Genomic DNA, 19,136 nt, shown 5'->3' on the forward strand with positions numbered 1-19,136 from the left:
TCAACAGAGAAGCTGTACAGATAATTGCATATGTGAGTAGGGTTTACAAGAATGTTCTGGGCTGGAGATATATATTTGGGAGCTATCGACAGAGAAATGAAATTTAAAGCTATGGCACTGGATAATAATAGTTTAGAGAGTATGTGTAGAGAGAATCAGTTTCTAGGACTGATTCTAGGGAATCCAACATTTACAGGTTGTTAAAAGAGAAAGCAGCAAAGGGGAGTGAGAATGTCCAGTGAGGTAGCAGAAAATTAGGAGAGAGTTCCTAGAACCTAAGCAAAAAAGCAGTACAACATTTTGAGAAGGATGTTCTGATTCACTGTGTTAACCTCCCCCATGAGTGACAGAATAAGGAATAAGAATAATCATTGGATTTAATGATATGGAAATCATTGGTGAACCTGAAAAAAGCAATTTTCATGGAGTAGTGAATATGAATGTCCAAAGTGGAACTTGTTCAATAGGGAATGAGATAAGAAGAAGTGATCACTGTGAATACATATACCTCGTTCAAGGTGTTTTGCTGTAACAAACAAACAAAAAAAGGGGTGGTAGCTGGAGTGGGATATGGAGTAAAAGGAAGGTAGAATTTTTCTTCGTATTTTAAAAAAAAAACAGCTCATGTTTCAGCATGTTTATATACTAATGGGAATGATGCAGAAGAGAGGAAAAAATTGAGGGGAGAAGGACAAAGTCCTTTAGGTGGTAGGAGGAAATGAACTGGCCTTGAAAAGGAACACAAACTGTTCATCCATTTTAACAGAAGGAAACACAGAATATGTGGATAGAGCAGCAAACAGACTGATAGATTTGGTGATGGGAATATGAGGTTCTCAATGAACTGAGAATGAGGAGGAAAGAGAAGGTTTGGAGGTTTTAAGAGAGAGTAAGAGTGGCATACTGACAGCCCATTTAAGGTTTGTTGTCAAATTTAAAATGAGACTAGTCAACATCATTGTGCATTTTGTTCCAGTCATCTTCTACTTCTCAGGTACAGGTATGTAGCAAAAAAAAAAAAAAGAGTAAAATTTAACCAGGGTTACAATTTTGCCAGAGGAAGACAGAAGGAAAAGCAATAAACAGAACTGAGTTTAGTCAAGGGGATGATTATAATGATGGACCATGGACTCTATGTAAGGTAAGAGAAATGAGGACAGAAAAGATTTGATGAACTGAAGGTTGTCTTAGTGGGGTGGAGTATTGATGGTGGGGATGGGGGAAAAGTACTAGAGGTAGAATGATCTGAGCACACAGGATTTAATAGTGAGAGTGGGATGCTTGAAAGTGAGAAGCTGGTGCATGGACTGGCAAAGACAAGGGATGGGTATGACTAGAGTTGAGGGTATTGGGAGGGAGGTCTCTGAAAATCAAGAATTCAAGGAGGCTGGATAGATTATCTACATGGATATTGATGTCACAAGAGTTGACGACAGAAGGAGTAGCAGAGGAAAAAGTAACAGGTGTCAAAACACTTCAACAGGATGCAAGCTCATAACTAAGAGGTTGCGCTATAGATGACTACAAAAGGACAGAGGGAGTGGTAAAGCCTTATGGCACATGCTTCAAAAGTTAGGGAGGGGGAAGGAGTGGTTTTAGAGAGAAGGAAGGAAAAATGACCTGAAACAAGAATGAGGAACAAGAGGAACGCATATTATATCATCTCTAGGTCCAACAGAATATGGGATATGGGAGAAAAAAGAGCCACCATTTAAGAGAAACAGCCATAATTTTAGTTAGAGCAAAGTTAAGAAATGTTCATAGAAGATTGAGAATATAACATTTTGCTAATGCTGTAACTCGAGTTCAAGAGAGCAATGTAATGTTGGGAGAGTTAGAGATGAGTGAGAGACTGGGTCAGACTAAGGCATGTACAGAACTGTATAGAGATAAGAGACCTGGGAGGCTTGGACTTTGCCTAGTAGCTGAGGTAAACAGTATTATAGAGATAATGGAATTAATACTGTAGGGTCTCTTAGAACAGATGTCTTTAAATCTTTTACTTAACCCACCTCATACTTTTAAGACAACATCTAAAACTTTTCCTCGTAAGTCTAAACATTTGCAAATAATGCAATTTCCAATAAATACACTGAGATACAAAACTGTAACTGTTATATCACTCTTTAAAATTTAGACAGGGACTTCCCTGGTGGCACAGTGGTTAAGAATCTGCCTGCCAATGCAGGGGACAGAGGTTAGAGCCCTGGTCTGGGAAGATCCCACATGCCGCGGAGCAACTAAGCCCATGCGCCACAACTACTGAGCCTGTGCTCTAGAGCCCGCGAGCCACAACTACTGAGCCTGTGTGCCACAACTACTGAAGCCTGTGTGCCTAGAGCCCGTGCTCTGCAATGAGAAGCCACTACAATGAGAAGCATGTGCACCGCAAAGAAGAGTAGCCCCCGCTCACCGCAACTAGAGAAAGCCCTCGCACAGCAATGAAGACCCAACGTAGCCGAAAATAAATAAAATTAAATTAAAAAAAAATTTAGACAGAATTCAAATATCATCTCAGTCTGATACCTACAATCATCCTTTTAAAAATAAAGGCTCAAACCTTTACCAATTGGAAAGTTTACATTGTATCTTTCTGATTGAACTTGTATTTCTATTACACTTCCTTCAGAGAACTTATCCTAATATAACATAGTTTGATGGTCTAAAGTCTTTCATTGATCCCTCTGTATTACAACAGAAAAACTTCTCAAATCTTCAGATGCTGTAACTCTTAATTGCTCTATTAATAGAAGCCCAAGAATCAGGAAAAAAAAAATTTAAGAAGAATACCTCACTGTTCATCCCCAAAGGGAATTGAAGACTGTACTAGTAATAGAGCAAAGTAAGAGTTAATGCCTAGGTCTTACTTTTAATCCATTGTTCTTTTCACTAGGCCACACTGCCTCTACACTAAATAATAACAAAACCCCAAAATGAAGATACTGTTAATGAGAAAGCAAAAGAGCTCATGCTCTTGTAGAATGGGGGTAAAAAAAAAATATACATCTGCCTTAAAAGTTTTCCTACCTTATTTTTATTAACTCCATTAGTAATAGTTTGGCATGTACTTGGAGAAAGCTTCCAGGCATTGCTTTTTGATCTCTGAGGTATTCCTATATGAAATCTTGGAGTTGCAAGCACAATTTTACATGTATCATTCATGGAACCTGGAAGATCAGTCTCTCTGGGCATTGTTTTCTCATTTCCATCCTTAATTTCCTGTTTTGAAGTGCCTTCTGTTGTAATCTTACTATCATCAGAAACCATTAATTGACTGCCATTTTTAAAAGGAACACAGAGAGTCTCAATGGTGGTATTTTGGGATTTTTCACAGGTAGAATCAGTGCCTTCTAAAACAAATGTGTCCTTTTTGGACTTAGTGATTGCAACTGTATTCTCCTTTAAGTGAAGAACTTGTCTAGCCAACTGAGCTCTAGTTAATGCCTTGTTTGAGACTCCTGCAGCTGAATCATTTTCACGTTCTTGGTTCAGAATTGGAAGCTCTGCAAAAAAACACAAAACCAAACAAAATTTATAGAAGGATAATATGAAATTAAAAGAGAGCAACAGAACAATTAAAACTGAAGTATAATTGACTAAAATATTAGTTTCAGGGTATATAACATAAGGATTCAGTATTTTTACACATTACAAATAACGCACAACATAGGATCACCACAATAACTAGTTACCATCTGTCGCCATGCAAAGGTATTACAATATGATTGGCCACATTCCCTATGCTGTACATGAAATCCCCGTTACTTATTTATTGTATAACTGGAAGTCTGTATTACTGATCTACCTCATCTATTTCACTCATTTCCCCCTCCCCAGGCAACTATCAGTTTGTTCTGTATATCTATAGGTCTGTTTCTGTTTTGTTATGTTTGTTCATTTGTTTTATAAAACTGTTTATATTAAAAAGTCTTCAGGTTAGAAATGTTACACCCTCCTGCCCAGTTTTTCTCTGACTGCCGCTGGCTTTTACAACTCAATCTTTTATCCACAGTCAATGCTCGTTGCCTACATAGGGGAAATAATTATCTAGAACATTTAGCCATACATTGAAATAACAAACTAAAAACAAACAAAACAAAGCAAAAAGCACTTTACCATAAGTTAAATTGCACAGAGGTGCCTTCTTTTCCTGCTGATACTGAATCTTTTGCTTGACTGACAGGAAAATATTATTTGATGATTCTGAAGGAACTTCTTGGACTGAGGCTGCGATTTTTGGTTTTTTTTTTAAAGAAAGAAGTTGAGTTGTATTAGTCACTAAGAAGAAAAAAATGCCTTTAAAAAAATCTTGGAATAGACTTAGGTTCAGTAATGATCCAACCAATAGTGTATACTTATGGAATATATGACAGTTACATTGTTTTTTCCCTTTATTATTGTCTCATGCCTTCAACAGATTCTCTATACCTACATTATGCTGAAAAAGAATTTTTTTAAAACTTCTCCACATTACTTGCCAACTCTAGACAAAAGTATACTACTGAACTCAGAAGCCTAGACATCTGGAATAAGATTCTATTTCTGCCACAAATCAGTGTTAAGGTTCTATATGAAGTGCCATCCAGCCTTGAAAATTCTGATTTTGCTTCTGGTTCCTGGAAATTTCCAAAATGTGGAAGAACAGTTGAAAAGTTGTAACTTATACTTTAAAAATCAACATGTTGAGATTCAGTAGCAGACTAAACCATAATATATACTTCTTTGACATCTCTTTAGCAGGTCTTCAAAGGCACAAATCTGGTAGGCTTATCAACTAGAAAAATAGGAACTAATAGTATTACTTACATTTTATTCTGCTTTACATCCTAGATGGTTATTTTGTTTCTTGAATATAGAAATGAATTTCTTTCACACAAAAAGGGGAAGGTAATCAACTTAATTTGTAGCAGAGAAGGAAAAATTGAATTATTTTATATGTTTAATTTTAAATATTATACTTGAAAAAACTGGTAGTGATTATACTTTAATAAGTATGCCGCTTTGGCCTTAGAAACCTTAATATAAAGATTTTATTGTAATGATGTGTCATAAAAGAAGGATAAGTTTCTATTTCTTTAATTCATTCTACTAGAAATAACAAGGCAATGTAGTAAAGATGAGTAGGTAATTCAATCAAATATAACATGCTATATAGAACTTGGGCCATTTATTTGAGAGTCCAAGGATCCATGCAGAGACTCTCCAAAAGATCTCTGAAATTATATACAAAATCTGTGTTTGTATATATGTGCATTTTCTGGGGAAAGATTCATCAGATTCTCAAAGTAGTCAGTTACTTCTCTCTAATTCCACTTTACATATAAAACATGCTTTAATATACATTATTTCATTTGCTTCTCCCTTTTCTCCTAGACTGTATGAGATTATTTTGTATACTCCCCCACCTCTATCCTAAACTCCCTTAGAAAACTCTGCTTTTTGTGTCAAAATATATCACTGTCTTTGAAATACAACAATATACCCACAATCTATTGTGTAGTAGTTAAGAGCATGGGCTTTCTAATAGATACCTATATTTAATTCTCAGCCCATCACTTATTACCTGTGAGACACAGAGCAGATGTGACATATTTAAAAGCTCCATCTCCAAGACTATTAAATAAGCATATAACCATAGTGTTTGCTGAAAGAATCAAAAGAAATAATGCATGTAAAGTATCTTTATCAATTATTGCAACTCATTAAAATCTCAATTTCAAGTGTCCCAATTTCTGATCACCTTATATCTTTCCAGATCATTCTCTCAAATTCACTGACTATCCCAACAAGACCTACACTTCTTCACACTTCTTCACCTCCTTCAGGTCTTCTTTTCTCTATCTAACCAACTTAAATTTCATGGCCAATTGTGACCACCCCCTTGCGCACACACACCAACTCCTTTGTCCTTTTTTCACATCATCCTACAGGCACACCTCGGAAATATTGTGGGTTGAGTTCCAGACCACTGCAATAAAGTGAGTATCACAATAAAGTGAGTCATGTGAATTTTATTTCCCAATGCATATAAAAGTTATATTTATATTATATTGTAGTCTATTAAGAGTGCAAGTCTTATGTCTAAGAAAAAATGTACATACCTTAATTTAAAAAATTATTGCTAAAAACGCAATTTCTTTTTTATAGCAGCTTTACTGTTAAAAAATGGTAACCATTATCTGACAACACAGGATTGCCACAAACCTTCAATTTATAAAAACCGCAATATCTGTGAAGAGCAATAAAGTGAACTGCAATAAAACGAGGATGCCTGTATTTGGCAAAATTACAGTCCTGATAAAATCCAACCCCCTTCCTATTCCCCACCAGCACCTATGCAGCTAGAGGAAAACTCACAACCATACTGATTGGTCTTACCTAAATTCATGCCCACAAATCTCAAGTAAGTCCTTAACATTGCCCAGGAAATCAGGCCTAGGCCATTTACTCTTTTGCTCTCCTACACTATTCAAACCTCCTCAAACTTCAATACCTGCTTCCCATTCTCGCTCTCAACTGATGACTTGACTTCCTATTTCAGATTATTTCTGAAGTCACATAACACTGCCTGCCTTCTTGTTTGATGTTCTGTTTATGTTCCTAGCAAAGGCCAAACATCCACTTTTAGATTCTATTCCCTCTCAACTACTCAAGAATATCATACTACAAATCTCAGTTTTTCGTTCCCTAGTAGATCATTCCCAAAAGCACACCAAGATGATGTTATTTCACCAATCAATAAAAACAACAAGATCTTCCTAAACCATACTTCCCATATTTCTCTGTTCCCCTCAGAAAGAACTGTCTATGTTCACCATCATCAATTTCTCTCCTCACACTCTCTCCTGAACGCTCTTGAATCACGTTTTTGCTCCTATCACTCCACCAAAACTGCCCACATCAGTCATCAATGATGTCCACGTTGCTAAATCGAATAGTCAAATCTCAGCCTTCATCTTTCTTGACTGATTAGCAGCATTAGACACAGCTAATGACAACTTCCTCAAAAGCATTTTGTTTTCCTCTGTTTTTCTTCTTCCTCATCTTCTCAGTGGCCTTCAGTACTTCCTACTCTTTCTTCTAACTTCTAAATTTCAGGGTGCCCCAGGACTCATCCTTGAATGTTTTTTCTGTATACACTTACTCCCTGATGATCCCACCTAATCTCATAGCTTTAAATACCATTTAGGTGCTAATGACTCTCAAATGTATTTTTCACACCTGGACCACTTCCCTAAATTCCAACTAACTTTTTTCAAAAGCCTAATTCACAACTACACTTCAATTTTTAACAGACATATCAAAATTGACATGACAAAAAACATAACTGCTGGGCCCCCAACCCCACTCCACCTGTCTACCCCACCTCAGTTAAATCATTCCAGTTGCTCGAGCAAAAAAAACCAAAACCAAACAAACAAATCACCCTTTATACCTCTTATATTCCACATCCAATCTCTAAGCTAATGCTATTGGCTCTTCCTTCAAAATATATCTGGAATTCAGCCACTCCTTATTATCTTCACTGCTACCACCTGACCCAAGCCAACACCCTCTCTCAACTGAATTACTTCATTAACTATTTCAAATTTTAAAATGTAAGTCAGATCGTGTCATTCCTCTGCTCAAAACTCCCCAGTGGCTCCTTAATTTGTTCACAATAAAAGCCCAAACTCTAACATTCAACTGTAAGGCCCTGCATTATCTGACCCTCTATTTATCCACTCCTTCCCAGCTCTGTCCGCTCACTCCATGATAATCTCATAGCTAGTCCACATACTTCTATTTCAGGGCATTTGTACCAGCTGAAGGATCATCCTTCCCCATTCAGTCCCCAAGATATCTGTATCTAGTGCCTCCTTCAATTTTTGGCTCAAATGCCACCTTATTGAAACATTGACCACCCCATTGAAAATTACAACCTCCTCCAACTCTCCCCATCATGCTTCCTCTTTTTCTTTCCAGAGCATTTTTCTTCTAATATACCCTAAAAAATACATATTTGATCTGTCTCCCAGCAACTGAATGTAAGCTAGCTTCATGAGGGCAGAGATTTTTGTTCATTTTGTTCACTGCTGTATCCTGCCCGAGTGCCTAAAACAGTATCAGACACAATAAACACTTTTTAAACCAACACGTAATAAAACTAACCTCTTAGTGAACTGTCTTCTGGCTGGAATGATTTGTTGTTTTCCTTTTCTTCACAGAGGTAGGTATGCTGTAATACTCCTTCCTCAGCTCCGTTAGGAGTGAAAATTTTATTACTTTCATTTTTTGGTGGTTCCAACAAACTGCTTCTTGATGCTTGTTCTTGCTTGTTACGTAGTACTTTTTCTTTCATTCTTTGAAATATTTTTCCTGGTGATTCATAGCTTGCTTTATTTTTTAATCCATCCTTGTTGGGCTTTATAGCACTGATATCAAGAGAACTGTTAGAGGTGGTAGCCTCTGCTAGCATGGTAGATTGAAATATATTTTTATTATTAAAAACTGTTATTTCTAGGAACTGACTCTTTTTATGGTCATTCCATTTTAAAGAGGACTTCTGATATTTTGCCAAATCTTTTACAGGAGTAAGTGTGCCTGAAGGAATGTTGTCAAAAAAGACTGCATGCATGGGCATATTTCTCCTCTGAGAAGATGTCTCTGAAGACAAGTGAATTCCTGGATGTTTCAAAGGTGTTGCAATCATCTTGATAAACAGAAACAACAAATTTCCTCTAACAGAATATTCACTTAAACACAATTTTCAGGATAGACCTTCAGCAGGGGGCCAGAAGAACCTGTAGTTCAATGTGAAATCAACCTTTACCATGCTTTGGTACAGAAAAAGTTAAGTTTATTTGCTTTCCATAACAACATTATACTAATTAAAAGGTTTAATCCGTTCATAACAACACTGGATAATCTATAGCTCACAAATCAGACTAAGATTTTATATTTTTGTTAAAGCCTCATTTTACTATTTTTCAATGATAAACAGTTTGGCTTTTAAATTGACTTCTCTACGAAAAAGCAGCTTTCACCAAGTCTTCTAGTTAATCGCTCTAGGGGCTGAATTTTGAATATCTGTTTTTGAAATTTATTTGAACCTCAAGTCCTGGAAGTTCCAATCTAATATTTGCATCAAAAACCATTAACTGACATTTGCATATGGCACTACATTAAGTTATAAAAGATTAAATTTCACCAATATGGTTTTTCCTTTTAGGCACTTAAATTTTAAGGCAGCAGCTACAATGATATATCCTAATGAAGGCTAAAAATCCATTCAATTTTTAAGTTAAATAATCTCCAATCCTGATTTTGTTATGCTGCAGAACATTTTAATTGTGAGGTTTTAGTTTAAAGAAAACCTCAAATCAAAAGTAAATTATATTCATTCTAATTTTCTAAACATTGACTGCTACTTAGAATTTTTAGAGGAAATCATGTACTTGGGCATACATGGTCTTAGACTTGTTTTAGCTTGCTTCTTACATATAAATTTTATTTCCCACACCTAGAAATTAAGATTCTAGGTGATGAACCATACAGTTACATTCTGTAATACCTGGTAAATTAACAAAATTTCAACCTGAGGAGCTCAGAACTTGAAAATCTAGATTTATAGCATCTCTGATCACTGAATTTATAACTATTCCAACCAGTCTTTGACATCATATAAACATAAAAAGCCTATTTCAGAAAATACAAATGCAATCAGACCAAAGACATCAAGTATCTTTATCTACAGTAACTTCTGTGAGAAACAAATATGCAAGTTAAAAATTCATATACGAATTACCATTTTATCCGATAGTTTATAAGAGAAAAAAAGAAGGAAATATTCCTCGATAACAAGAGCTGACAAAAAAGGGTTATCCTGGGAATGACACAAAAACCATTGAATTCAGCAAATATGTATTAATGTATATATTTATGCATTTGGCAATGTGCTAGTGACAGGAATGCTGTGCTGAGAGTTGTAATACTCACTAGCCATTCTCTTTAAGCTCTCAAAACAAAAATGAATAAACTGGGACAAATGCAAGAAGGCAAAGTATGTGCAGGTTTACACAATCTCAATTCCTTAGAACATAATGAAATGCTCAGCAGGAAGTATAAACTGCAAATAAACTAGCAGAACTGAGAACAGGCCCAATCTGTAGCACACTAGTCCTCCCCACCACCCCACTTCTCCCAGGGAGGGATACATTATAAGACCCCCGGGCTTCCCTGGTGGCACAGTGGTTGAGAGTCCGCCTGCCGATGCAGGGTGCACGGGTTCGTGTTCCCTGGTGGCACAGTGGTTGAGAGTCCGCCTGCCGATGCAGGGAACACGGGTTCGTGCCCCAGTCCGGGAAGATCCCACGTGCCGTGGAGCGGCTGGGCCCGTGAGCCATGGCCGCTGAGCCTGCGCTCCGCAACGGGAGAGGCCACAGCAGTGAGAGGCCCGCGTACTGCAAAAAAAAAAAAAAAAAAAAAAAAAAGAGACCCCCAGTGGATGCCTGAACCTGTGGATAGTGCCAAACCCTATATATACGCTATGTTTTTTCCTTTAAGTACATACGTATGATAAAGTTTAATTTGTAAATTAGGCACAGTAAAGAATAAAATAAAACAATTATAACAATATACTGTAATAGGGACTTCCCTGGCGGTCCAGTGGTTAAGACTCCGCACTTCCAAATGCGGCAGGGTGTGGAGTCGATCTTGGTTGGGGAGCTAGGATCCCACAGGCCACGCGGCACAGCAAAAATAAATAAAAAATAATAAAAAGTAATAAAAGTTATGTGAATGTCATCTCTTTCACTCAAAATATCTTATCGTACAAATTTAATGCCTTTCCAACTTAACTAAGCATTTATCATGCACTGTGGCTGTAAACTTTTGCAGTTTGGGGTGCAGTAGCAAAACCTGCATGCATTTCTTTTTCCTTCTTCACAATTTTACAAATAGAAGATTCGGTTTTAACCCAGACCATAACAACCTCAGCATACGATTTTTTTTCCTCAGGAGCTTTCAACTTTTCACTTAAAGGAAGCACTTTACAGCTTCTCTTTGGCATATCCAAATTGCCAGCACGACTACTCTTGTGCTTGGGGGCAATTATTAAGTAAAATTAGGGTTACTTGAACACAAGCACTATGATACCTCGACAGTCCATCTGATAACCGAGAGGGCTGCTAAGTGACTAATGGGTAGGATATGCTGGACATAGGGATGATTAACATCCCTAGCGGGACAGTGTGAGATTTCATCATGCTACTAAGAAAAGCATGCAATTTAAAACTTATGAATTGTTTATTTTTGGAATTTTTCATTTAATATATTCAGACTGCAGTTGACTGAAGGTAACTGAAACTGTGGGCCGAGGAAAGTGAAACTGCGGGTAATGGGGGGGAGCAGTGGGAACTACTGTACACACACAGAACGGTTTTCATCTAAAGGCAGATAATTACAGTCACAGTGAAAGTCTCCAAGAACCAGCACACAACTCCTCTCGTTCATGTTGCCCAACTTCTTCCTTCTCAATTCAAACATGTAATAGGATTGAAAGGTGCATAGTCAAGATTCTGAAAATCCTCAAATTCCACTCACCCTCCCCGAAGATGCAGAAAGTTCCTCTTTAAATAAGAAAGAGAAGCACCTCTTTCTTATTTATGTGATAAAGAGCAACTCAATAGAAGCGAAGAGTTGCCAATAGTTGCCAGGTTTCAGTGCAGTTGGTGGAAGAGAAGGATATAGAGAAAAAAAATCACCCAGGATTTTCTCTGACCATAGAGACTTTGCAGAAGAGATAAAGAAGAAAAACAAAAAGCCACTGGGTAGAGGCCACTCAATAAACACCTGAAGCCCCATTCTCTTCCTAGTTAACAGAAAAGCAAAACAAAGAAAATAAATCATGATGCTCAGACTCTAGGACTGAAAAAGAGAAGGTGAATTCTAAAATGGTATGCTTGGGCCTTCATTAACTGCTTAAAACTATTGGAAAATCTAATACTTATAATTTATTCTGAAAACTGACAAATGCTGATGTACTAGGAAAAATGGCTATTTATTCAAAATAAATACTCAGGCGTGGGAAAACCATTATATAAAAAAGCTAGCTATGAGCATTTATAGTATGTAAAAGGCAGGCTAAACAACTGTTATCATGGATATGATACTGAAAGTAACTTTTACTCTTCTTCCTAAGAAGACATGAAAAGTTCTAGGAATTTACTGTTGTGGTAATATTAATAATAATTATAATGGAATGGATCAAAACTCCCAAGGCACACTAACCAAAACTGGGAGATAGAGTTGGGAAAAAAATGAGAGGAACAGTAAGTTAACTGGCAAATGATACATTTGGGGGGAAAATGCAGCACATGACACACTGAGGGTCAATACAGATAACATTCAAAGAAACCAAATGAATCAATTTAAAGAAATGATCAACACAAAAAATGGCCAAAGGACATTTATGGCAATTAATGGAATACAAAAGGCCAAGAAATGAGTCAAAATGACACTCCATTTTACTAATAAATGAAGAGATGCAAATTAAAACAGTGAGACTTCTTATGCTTATCAGATTGGTACAGATTAATTTCAAAATATAGGTGTGCATGCCATTGGTCAAGAAATTCTACTTAAAATTCTTTTTCTTATAGAAACATCTACATAAGAATGCAAATATATATGTGGTAATAATAGTCAACATCTACTGCATATACAGAGTTGGCCTATATATAAAGATGGGACAAAATTCTACTGTTCACTGAAGCACCAGGCTAACTAGAAACAAACTAGATGTCTATCAATATGGGACAAAATTCTGCTACATCCATACAACTGAATTCTATGTATTCAATAAAAGGATATACACACACACACGCATATACTGACATAGAAAGTAGCTAGGATACACTAAATTAAAAAAGCAGCAGAACAGGACGTACAATTGAATTTCTGTAAAAAAAAAAAAAAAAGTCAAAAATAAACAAACACATCCAGGAGCATAAGCATAGAGCAAAAAATCTGTAAGTGAGTATACCAAATTGTAAACAGCGTTTATCTTTGAAGAGCAGCGTTTATCTTTGATGAAGGGGCCTCCCACTACCTAAATAATTTCACTTACATCTGAAAATATTTGCAACTAATATGTAATTTAATCAGAAGAAAACAGAAGCTGGATGGATCAATTGTTTCTTTAGCTCTGTGGATGCTGGGTTCCAAGGTGAAGAACCGGGCAGTGATGCACACAATTCTCCTACTTGGTAATCTTCTAAAAAAAATTTTTTTTCTAGAAGTGATTTTAGAAGAAAATCCTGGAGCGCTCACCATCGAAACGAATCTGAAGGAAAGTAGTCTACTCTCTTGATAACTACAGTAGACACGCAACAAATACACACCGAATGAATGAGTAGTTGTGATACCACAGCCAAAGCCAGAAATGTACAAAAGTACGCGAGAGCCCAGAATGCTGAAGCGCTGAGACTCGCGGCGCCAGAAAGAACCGGAGGCAGGAGGCGAGGGAAGAGGGGCGGGGTGGCCGTACCTTGGGCGAAGGGCCTGGCATGGCAAGACGGCTGCAGTCTGGGCTCGGCTTCGTGCTGAGGAGAGGGGGACCTGGGTGCCCCAAGACTCGCGCCTCTGGCCCAAGTCGGCCCCAGCTCGCAGCGGCCTAGCCCCAGGTGACGCTCACTTTCTCGGTGAGGTTCCCTAACACCTAAACAGCTTGGGAATTCAAATTTGAAGAGCCCGCCCTCCCAGCCAGCCCGGGATTGGCGCGCCCAGGAACTGCGTCACCGTGCGTCTCACTGGGACTCAGGAAAACTGGGGGTGGTCCCCGCTCCCCGTAAGCAATGCTGTTTCCATGAAAACTGGGCAACCCCAAGCTGCCTCGGGTACTGGGCACGCACCTATAGTCGTTCTCGGACTTCGTTTCTTCTTCAGAGGGGCGCTAGCCCCACCTTCCGCCGCTCCTCCCGAAATGCTCTGCGGCAGGAAGGCCTACGTCAGACGTCCCCCGCGCGCTCCCGCGCTACTGCAGTTTAAGAAGTTTGGTCCTTCCTGGCTACCCTGCTGCTCTATGTGTGAAAGCTAACAGGTTTTGGTTAGGGGTTCCTTCGTAGTGTGAGGAAACGGCTTGCTGAATATGTTTGAGAGAGCTTTTAGTTTTCTCAGACCGTCAAATATTTGAGGCCGAGAAGGAACGTTTTGTTCTTAGGGGATAATGGACTGAATGCAAAGTTATACTTGCAATGGGATGTTTAGTTTGAGCTATTCCCCCAGGAAGTGTGATTTTTTTTTTTTAACCTGATCATCTCGATTACTACTCTGGGTTGCGATGCATTCGTGACACTCGCGTTGAGACTTATCCCTGCCTTAGGCTACTCTCAGTGATGCTCTGCTCTGACTAACCACCGCGGAGTACTGTATATCCTTCGCTTCGCATTGTGTAGGGTGCCTTGTTTCAGTCTTGGCGGAGGAGGAGCCAGAGGAGTAACTAGTGTTTTCAGCCTTAAATCCCTTTCAGCTCCCAATCCTGCATCTTCTGTTCATGGACTCCGCCCCCCTCCCCCACCAAGTCAGCATTTAGGACAGGAGAGTTTATTTTTTACCTTATCCAAGAAAATTCTCAACATCCTAGAGTCATGTATCGCATTTGTCCGTTAAGACTGGACTGAAATGGTTGTAATGGATTAATTTTTTTAAAGTGACTTTTGCGATTCCCTCTTCTAAATCTTGTATCCACTAAGTCTTGTGCTCACCGAATATTCAGAATATAAATTTAAAACATCAAATGAATGCAAGTAAGGAAAAGAAACCAGTTGGGGGTGGGAGGAGGGAAGCAAATCATAGATCAAATGAAGTTTCTGTCTGTGCAGCATAATGAGAAAATGGCCGGACATGGATTTGCACCAAATTTATGAGGAAAACCAGACTTAAAATATATGTTTAGTGTCGTCTATGAAATACACTTTGTGGGATAGAGGGACTTTGAAAAGACAGGCATTCATAGGTCAAAGTATCTGAAATAGAGGTATGAAAGGTTTTTGTTCCTGATGATGGAAATAGCCATGGCTCACACATTCAGCCAAAACAGGAACCTTGAAATATTGACGGCAGACCCTCAGAATTACAGACTTTAATTTTTTTAATTAGCCACTTCTCATGTGAGAAATAACTAGGATCTAGCATGCTCCAGGGTGAACAGCAACAGGAATTTACATAAAGGTCACTAATAATTTTCCAAGGAACACTGGATAACAGTTTGTGGATAAAAAGTGCAATAAGAAGGCATACAGGCCAAGGGACAATGTTCATCTGTCCAATGGGACATCAACATGCTGCCCTGGATGGACCCTCTAAGTTTGTGTCTGCCAGGAGACAAGCAGACGAGCTTCTTATCGTCACAGCCAGGCACCTGGGATAACCTGTCCTAAAGCTGTAACTCCTGGGAACACATACAGACTCACTTAGGGTCCAGAAGACAGACATAGGAGGAGAAGACTGGAATCCTCATGTTGTGTGGGAGTTGCTGCCAAGAGATCTGGGTCTGCTTAGCCTGGAAGAATATTCCTAGGACGATGGTAAGTTCCAGCAGGGGTACTAATTGACCATATAGCATTTTGAGGAGAATTATAAAAAAGATGCTCTTTCCTCAAGGTCAGTGGTTCTCAACCAGGGATGATTTTGCACCCCAGGGGACATTTGGCAATGTCTGGAAATATAAATGTCACAACTGAGAAGGGTGCCACTGGCAGCTGGTGAGTAGAGGACAGGAATGCTATGAAACATCCTATAATGCACAGGACAGCTCTTCCACTACAAAGAATTATCAAATCTAAAATGTCAGTAATGCCAAGGTTGAGAAATCCTACGTTTGGAAAATGTAGCCCTGGATTAGGATTTTAGTCACCTCTCACTCTCTCAGCTGTGTTCCCAATGTAAGGCACAACTGTGCAACCACTAAGTCCTCTCTGGATTTAGAGGAGGGATGAGGATGGAGTCCACAGTGAGGTTATCGAGGCTTTTTATTAAGGCTTTTTAGAGGAGGACCCTTCAGTAGAAAAGCCTGACAACGAGATTATTTTGTGATAGAGACAGTATACAAACACACAAACATATATAAACATACCATTACAAATTGTAATAAGTGCTATGAAGATGTATCAGTTTGGGTCCTGCAGGAAGCTGATGGTGAGATGCAGTTAGGAGTATAAGAGATTTATTGGGAGATAAGTCCTGTGAAAGTTTAAAGGGGTAGAAAAAGAATTGGGCCTGGTAAATCTTCAGGCTTTGATGCAAATCAGACATTTGTGAAAGAAAAAGGGAGAAGGAAGCAGAATTGGGCAGATGGAGCCAAAGATTGCAATACAAATTGACAAGAGTGTTGGCCAATGCAGTAGGGAGTTTTGGGGTAGCCCATCAGAGGACTCCCACAGTGGGCAGAAGTAGGCAGGCCCTGAAATCCATCATGCTGGAGATGGGAAGAACAGGCCTTGTCTCAAAGGCTTAAAATTTTTTTTTAGCTGAGATATAATTGACATATAACATTATATTAGTTTCAAGTATACAACAAAATAATTTGAATATGTATGTATTGTGAAATGATCACCACACTATGTCTAGTTAGCATCCATTACTACACATAGATACAGTTTTGTTTTTCTTGTGATGAGAACTTATAAGATCTACCCTTTTAGCAACTTTCAAATATACAGTTCAATATTTTTAACTGTAGTCATAATGTTGTAAATTATACCCACAAGACTTCTTTATTTTATAACAGAAAGTTTATATGTTTTGACCACCTTCTTCCACCTGTCCAACCCCAACCCATACCTCTGGCGACCACCAATCTGTTCTTTGTATCTATGAGTTTAGTTGTTGTTGTTTAATTTCACCATTAATTGTGAGATCATACAGTATTTGTCTTTCTCTGTCTGACCTATTTCACATAGCATAATGCTCTCCAGCTCCATCCATGTTGTTGCAAAGGCAAGATTTCCTTCTCTTTTACAGCTGAATAATATTCCTTTATATATATATATATATATATACACCACATTTTCTTTATCCATTCATCCATCAGTGGATACTTTGGTTCTTTCCATGTCTTGCGTTTTGTAAATAATGCTGCAGTGAACATGGGGGTGCAAATATCTTAATCTTTTTTAATTTGGTTAAATACCCAACAGTGAAATTGCTGGATTAAATAGTAGTTCTATTTTTAATTTTTTGAGGAATCTCCATACTGTTTTCTATAGTGGCTGCACCAATTTACATTCCCTCCAGGGGCGCACAAGGGTTGTCCTTTCTCCATATCCTTCTCAACACTTATCTCTGGTGTGCCGCTTGTTTGTGGGATCTTAATTCCCTGACCAGGGACCAAACCCGAGCCCCCTGCAGTGGAAGCTCAGAGTCTTAACCATTGGACCGCCAGGGAAGTCCCATGACAACATTTCTAACAGGTGTGAGATGGTAGCTCACTGTAGTTTCGATTTGCATTTCCCTAAGGATTAGTGATGTTGGGCACCTTTTCCTATACCTATCGGCAATTTTTATGTATTCTTTAGAAAAATGTCTATTCAGTTTCCCTGCCGATTTTAAAATCATATTTGTTTTGCTATTGAGCTATGAGTTCTTTATATATTTTAGATGTTAACCTTTTATCAGGTTTATGATTTACAAGTATTTTCTCCCATTCTGTAGGTTGCTTTTTCATTTTGTTGATTGTTTCCTTTGCTGTGCAAAAGCTTTTTAGTTTGATGTAGTTCCACTCATTTATTTTTCCTTTTGTTGCCTTTGCTTTTGGTGTCAAATCCAAAAAATCATTGTCAAGAACTATGTCAAGGAGCTTACTGCCTATGTTTTCTTTTAGAAGTTTTATGGTTTCGGGTCTTATGTTCTTTAACCATTCTTTTCAGGTCTTTCACCATTTTGAGTTAATTTTTGTATATGGTGTAAGATAGTGGTCCTATTTCTTTTGTGTGTGTGTGTGTGTGTGTGTGTGTTAGTTTTAGGTGTATAGCAAAGTGATTCAGACATATATATATTTGTGTATATATATATATATTCTTATATATTATATAAGATTATTCAGATTCTTTTCCCTTATTGGTTATTACAAAATATTCGGTATAGTCCCCTGTGCTATACAGTAGGTCCTTGTTGGTTATCTACTTTATATATAGTAGTATGTATATGTTAATTCCAAACTCCTAATTTAACTCTCTCCCCCTTCCCCTTTGGTGACCATAAGTTTGTTTTCTATGTCTGTGGATCTATTTCTGTTTCATATATAAGTTCATTTATATCTTTTTAAAAATTCCACATATAAGCAATATCATATGATATATGTTTTTCTCTGTCTGGCTTACTTCAATTAGTGTGATAATCTCTAGGTACATCCATGTTTCTGAAAATGGCATTATTTCATTCTTTTTTATGGCTGAGCAATATTTCATTGTATATATATGCCACATCTTCTTATCCATTCATCTGTGAATGGACATTTTTGTTGCTTCCATGTCTTGGCTATTGTAAATAGTGCTGCAATGAACAATGGGGTGCATGTACCTCTTTGGATTATGTTTTTTTCTGGATATATGCCCAGCAGTGGGATTGCAGGACCATATGCTAACTCTACTTTTAGTTTTTTAAGGAACCCCCATACTGTTCTCTATATTGGCTGTACCAATTTACATTTCCTCCAACAATGTAGAAGCGTTCCCCTTTCTCCACACCCTCTCCAGCATTTATTGTTTGTAGACTTTTTGATGATGGCCATTCTAAATGGTGTGAGGTGATACCTCATTGTAGTTTTGATTTGTAGTTCTCTAATAATTAGTGATGTTGAGCATCTTTTCATGTGTTTGTTGGCCATCCATATGTCTTCTTTGCAGTAGTGTCTATTTAGGTAAGTTGCTTCATTGGCAAATATTTTCTTCTGTTCTGAGGGTTGTCTTTTTGTCTCATTTATGGTTTCCTTTACTGTGCAAAAGCTTTTAAGTTTCATTAGGTCCCATTTGTTTATTTTTGTTTTTATTTTTATTACTCTAGGAGGTGGGTCGAAAATGATCCTGCTGTGATTTATGTCACAGAGTGTTCTGCCTATATTTTCCTCTAAGAGTTTTATAGTATCAGGTCTTGCATTT

The 19,136-nt window shown here is 37.9% G+C and overlaps 1 protein-coding gene across 4 annotated transcripts in view; it reads right to left on the reverse strand.

The window, feature by feature from the left end:
* Nucleotides 1-13,964, reverse strand: part of MIS18BP1 (MIS18 binding protein 1) — a 59,843-nt gene extending 45,879 nt beyond the window's left edge. The window contains exons 1-4 of one of the 4 annotated variants that reach the window (XM_007112805.4): nt 13,893-13,964; nt 8,152-8,783; nt 4,117-4,227; nt 3,028-3,503 (exon numbers count right to left, since the gene is read on the reverse strand). In XM_007112805.4, coding sequence (XP_007112867.2) covers nt 3,028-3,503; nt 4,117-4,227; nt 8,152-8,692 — 1,128 coding nt within the window. In that variant the 5' untranslated portion in view covers nt 8,693-8,783; nt 13,893-13,964. The other 3 variants (XM_055088404.1, XM_007112802.4, XM_055088405.1) reach the window with 3 other exon arrangements.
* Nucleotides 13,965-19,136: the final 5,172 nt, after the last annotated feature.

The sequence above is a fragment of the Physeter macrocephalus genome, chromosome 11, assembly GCF_002837175.3.
Source record: "Physeter macrocephalus isolate SW-GA chromosome 11, ASM283717v5, whole genome shotgun sequence".
Lineage (NCBI taxonomy): Eukaryota > Metazoa > Chordata > Mammalia > Artiodactyla > Physeteridae > Physeter > Physeter macrocephalus.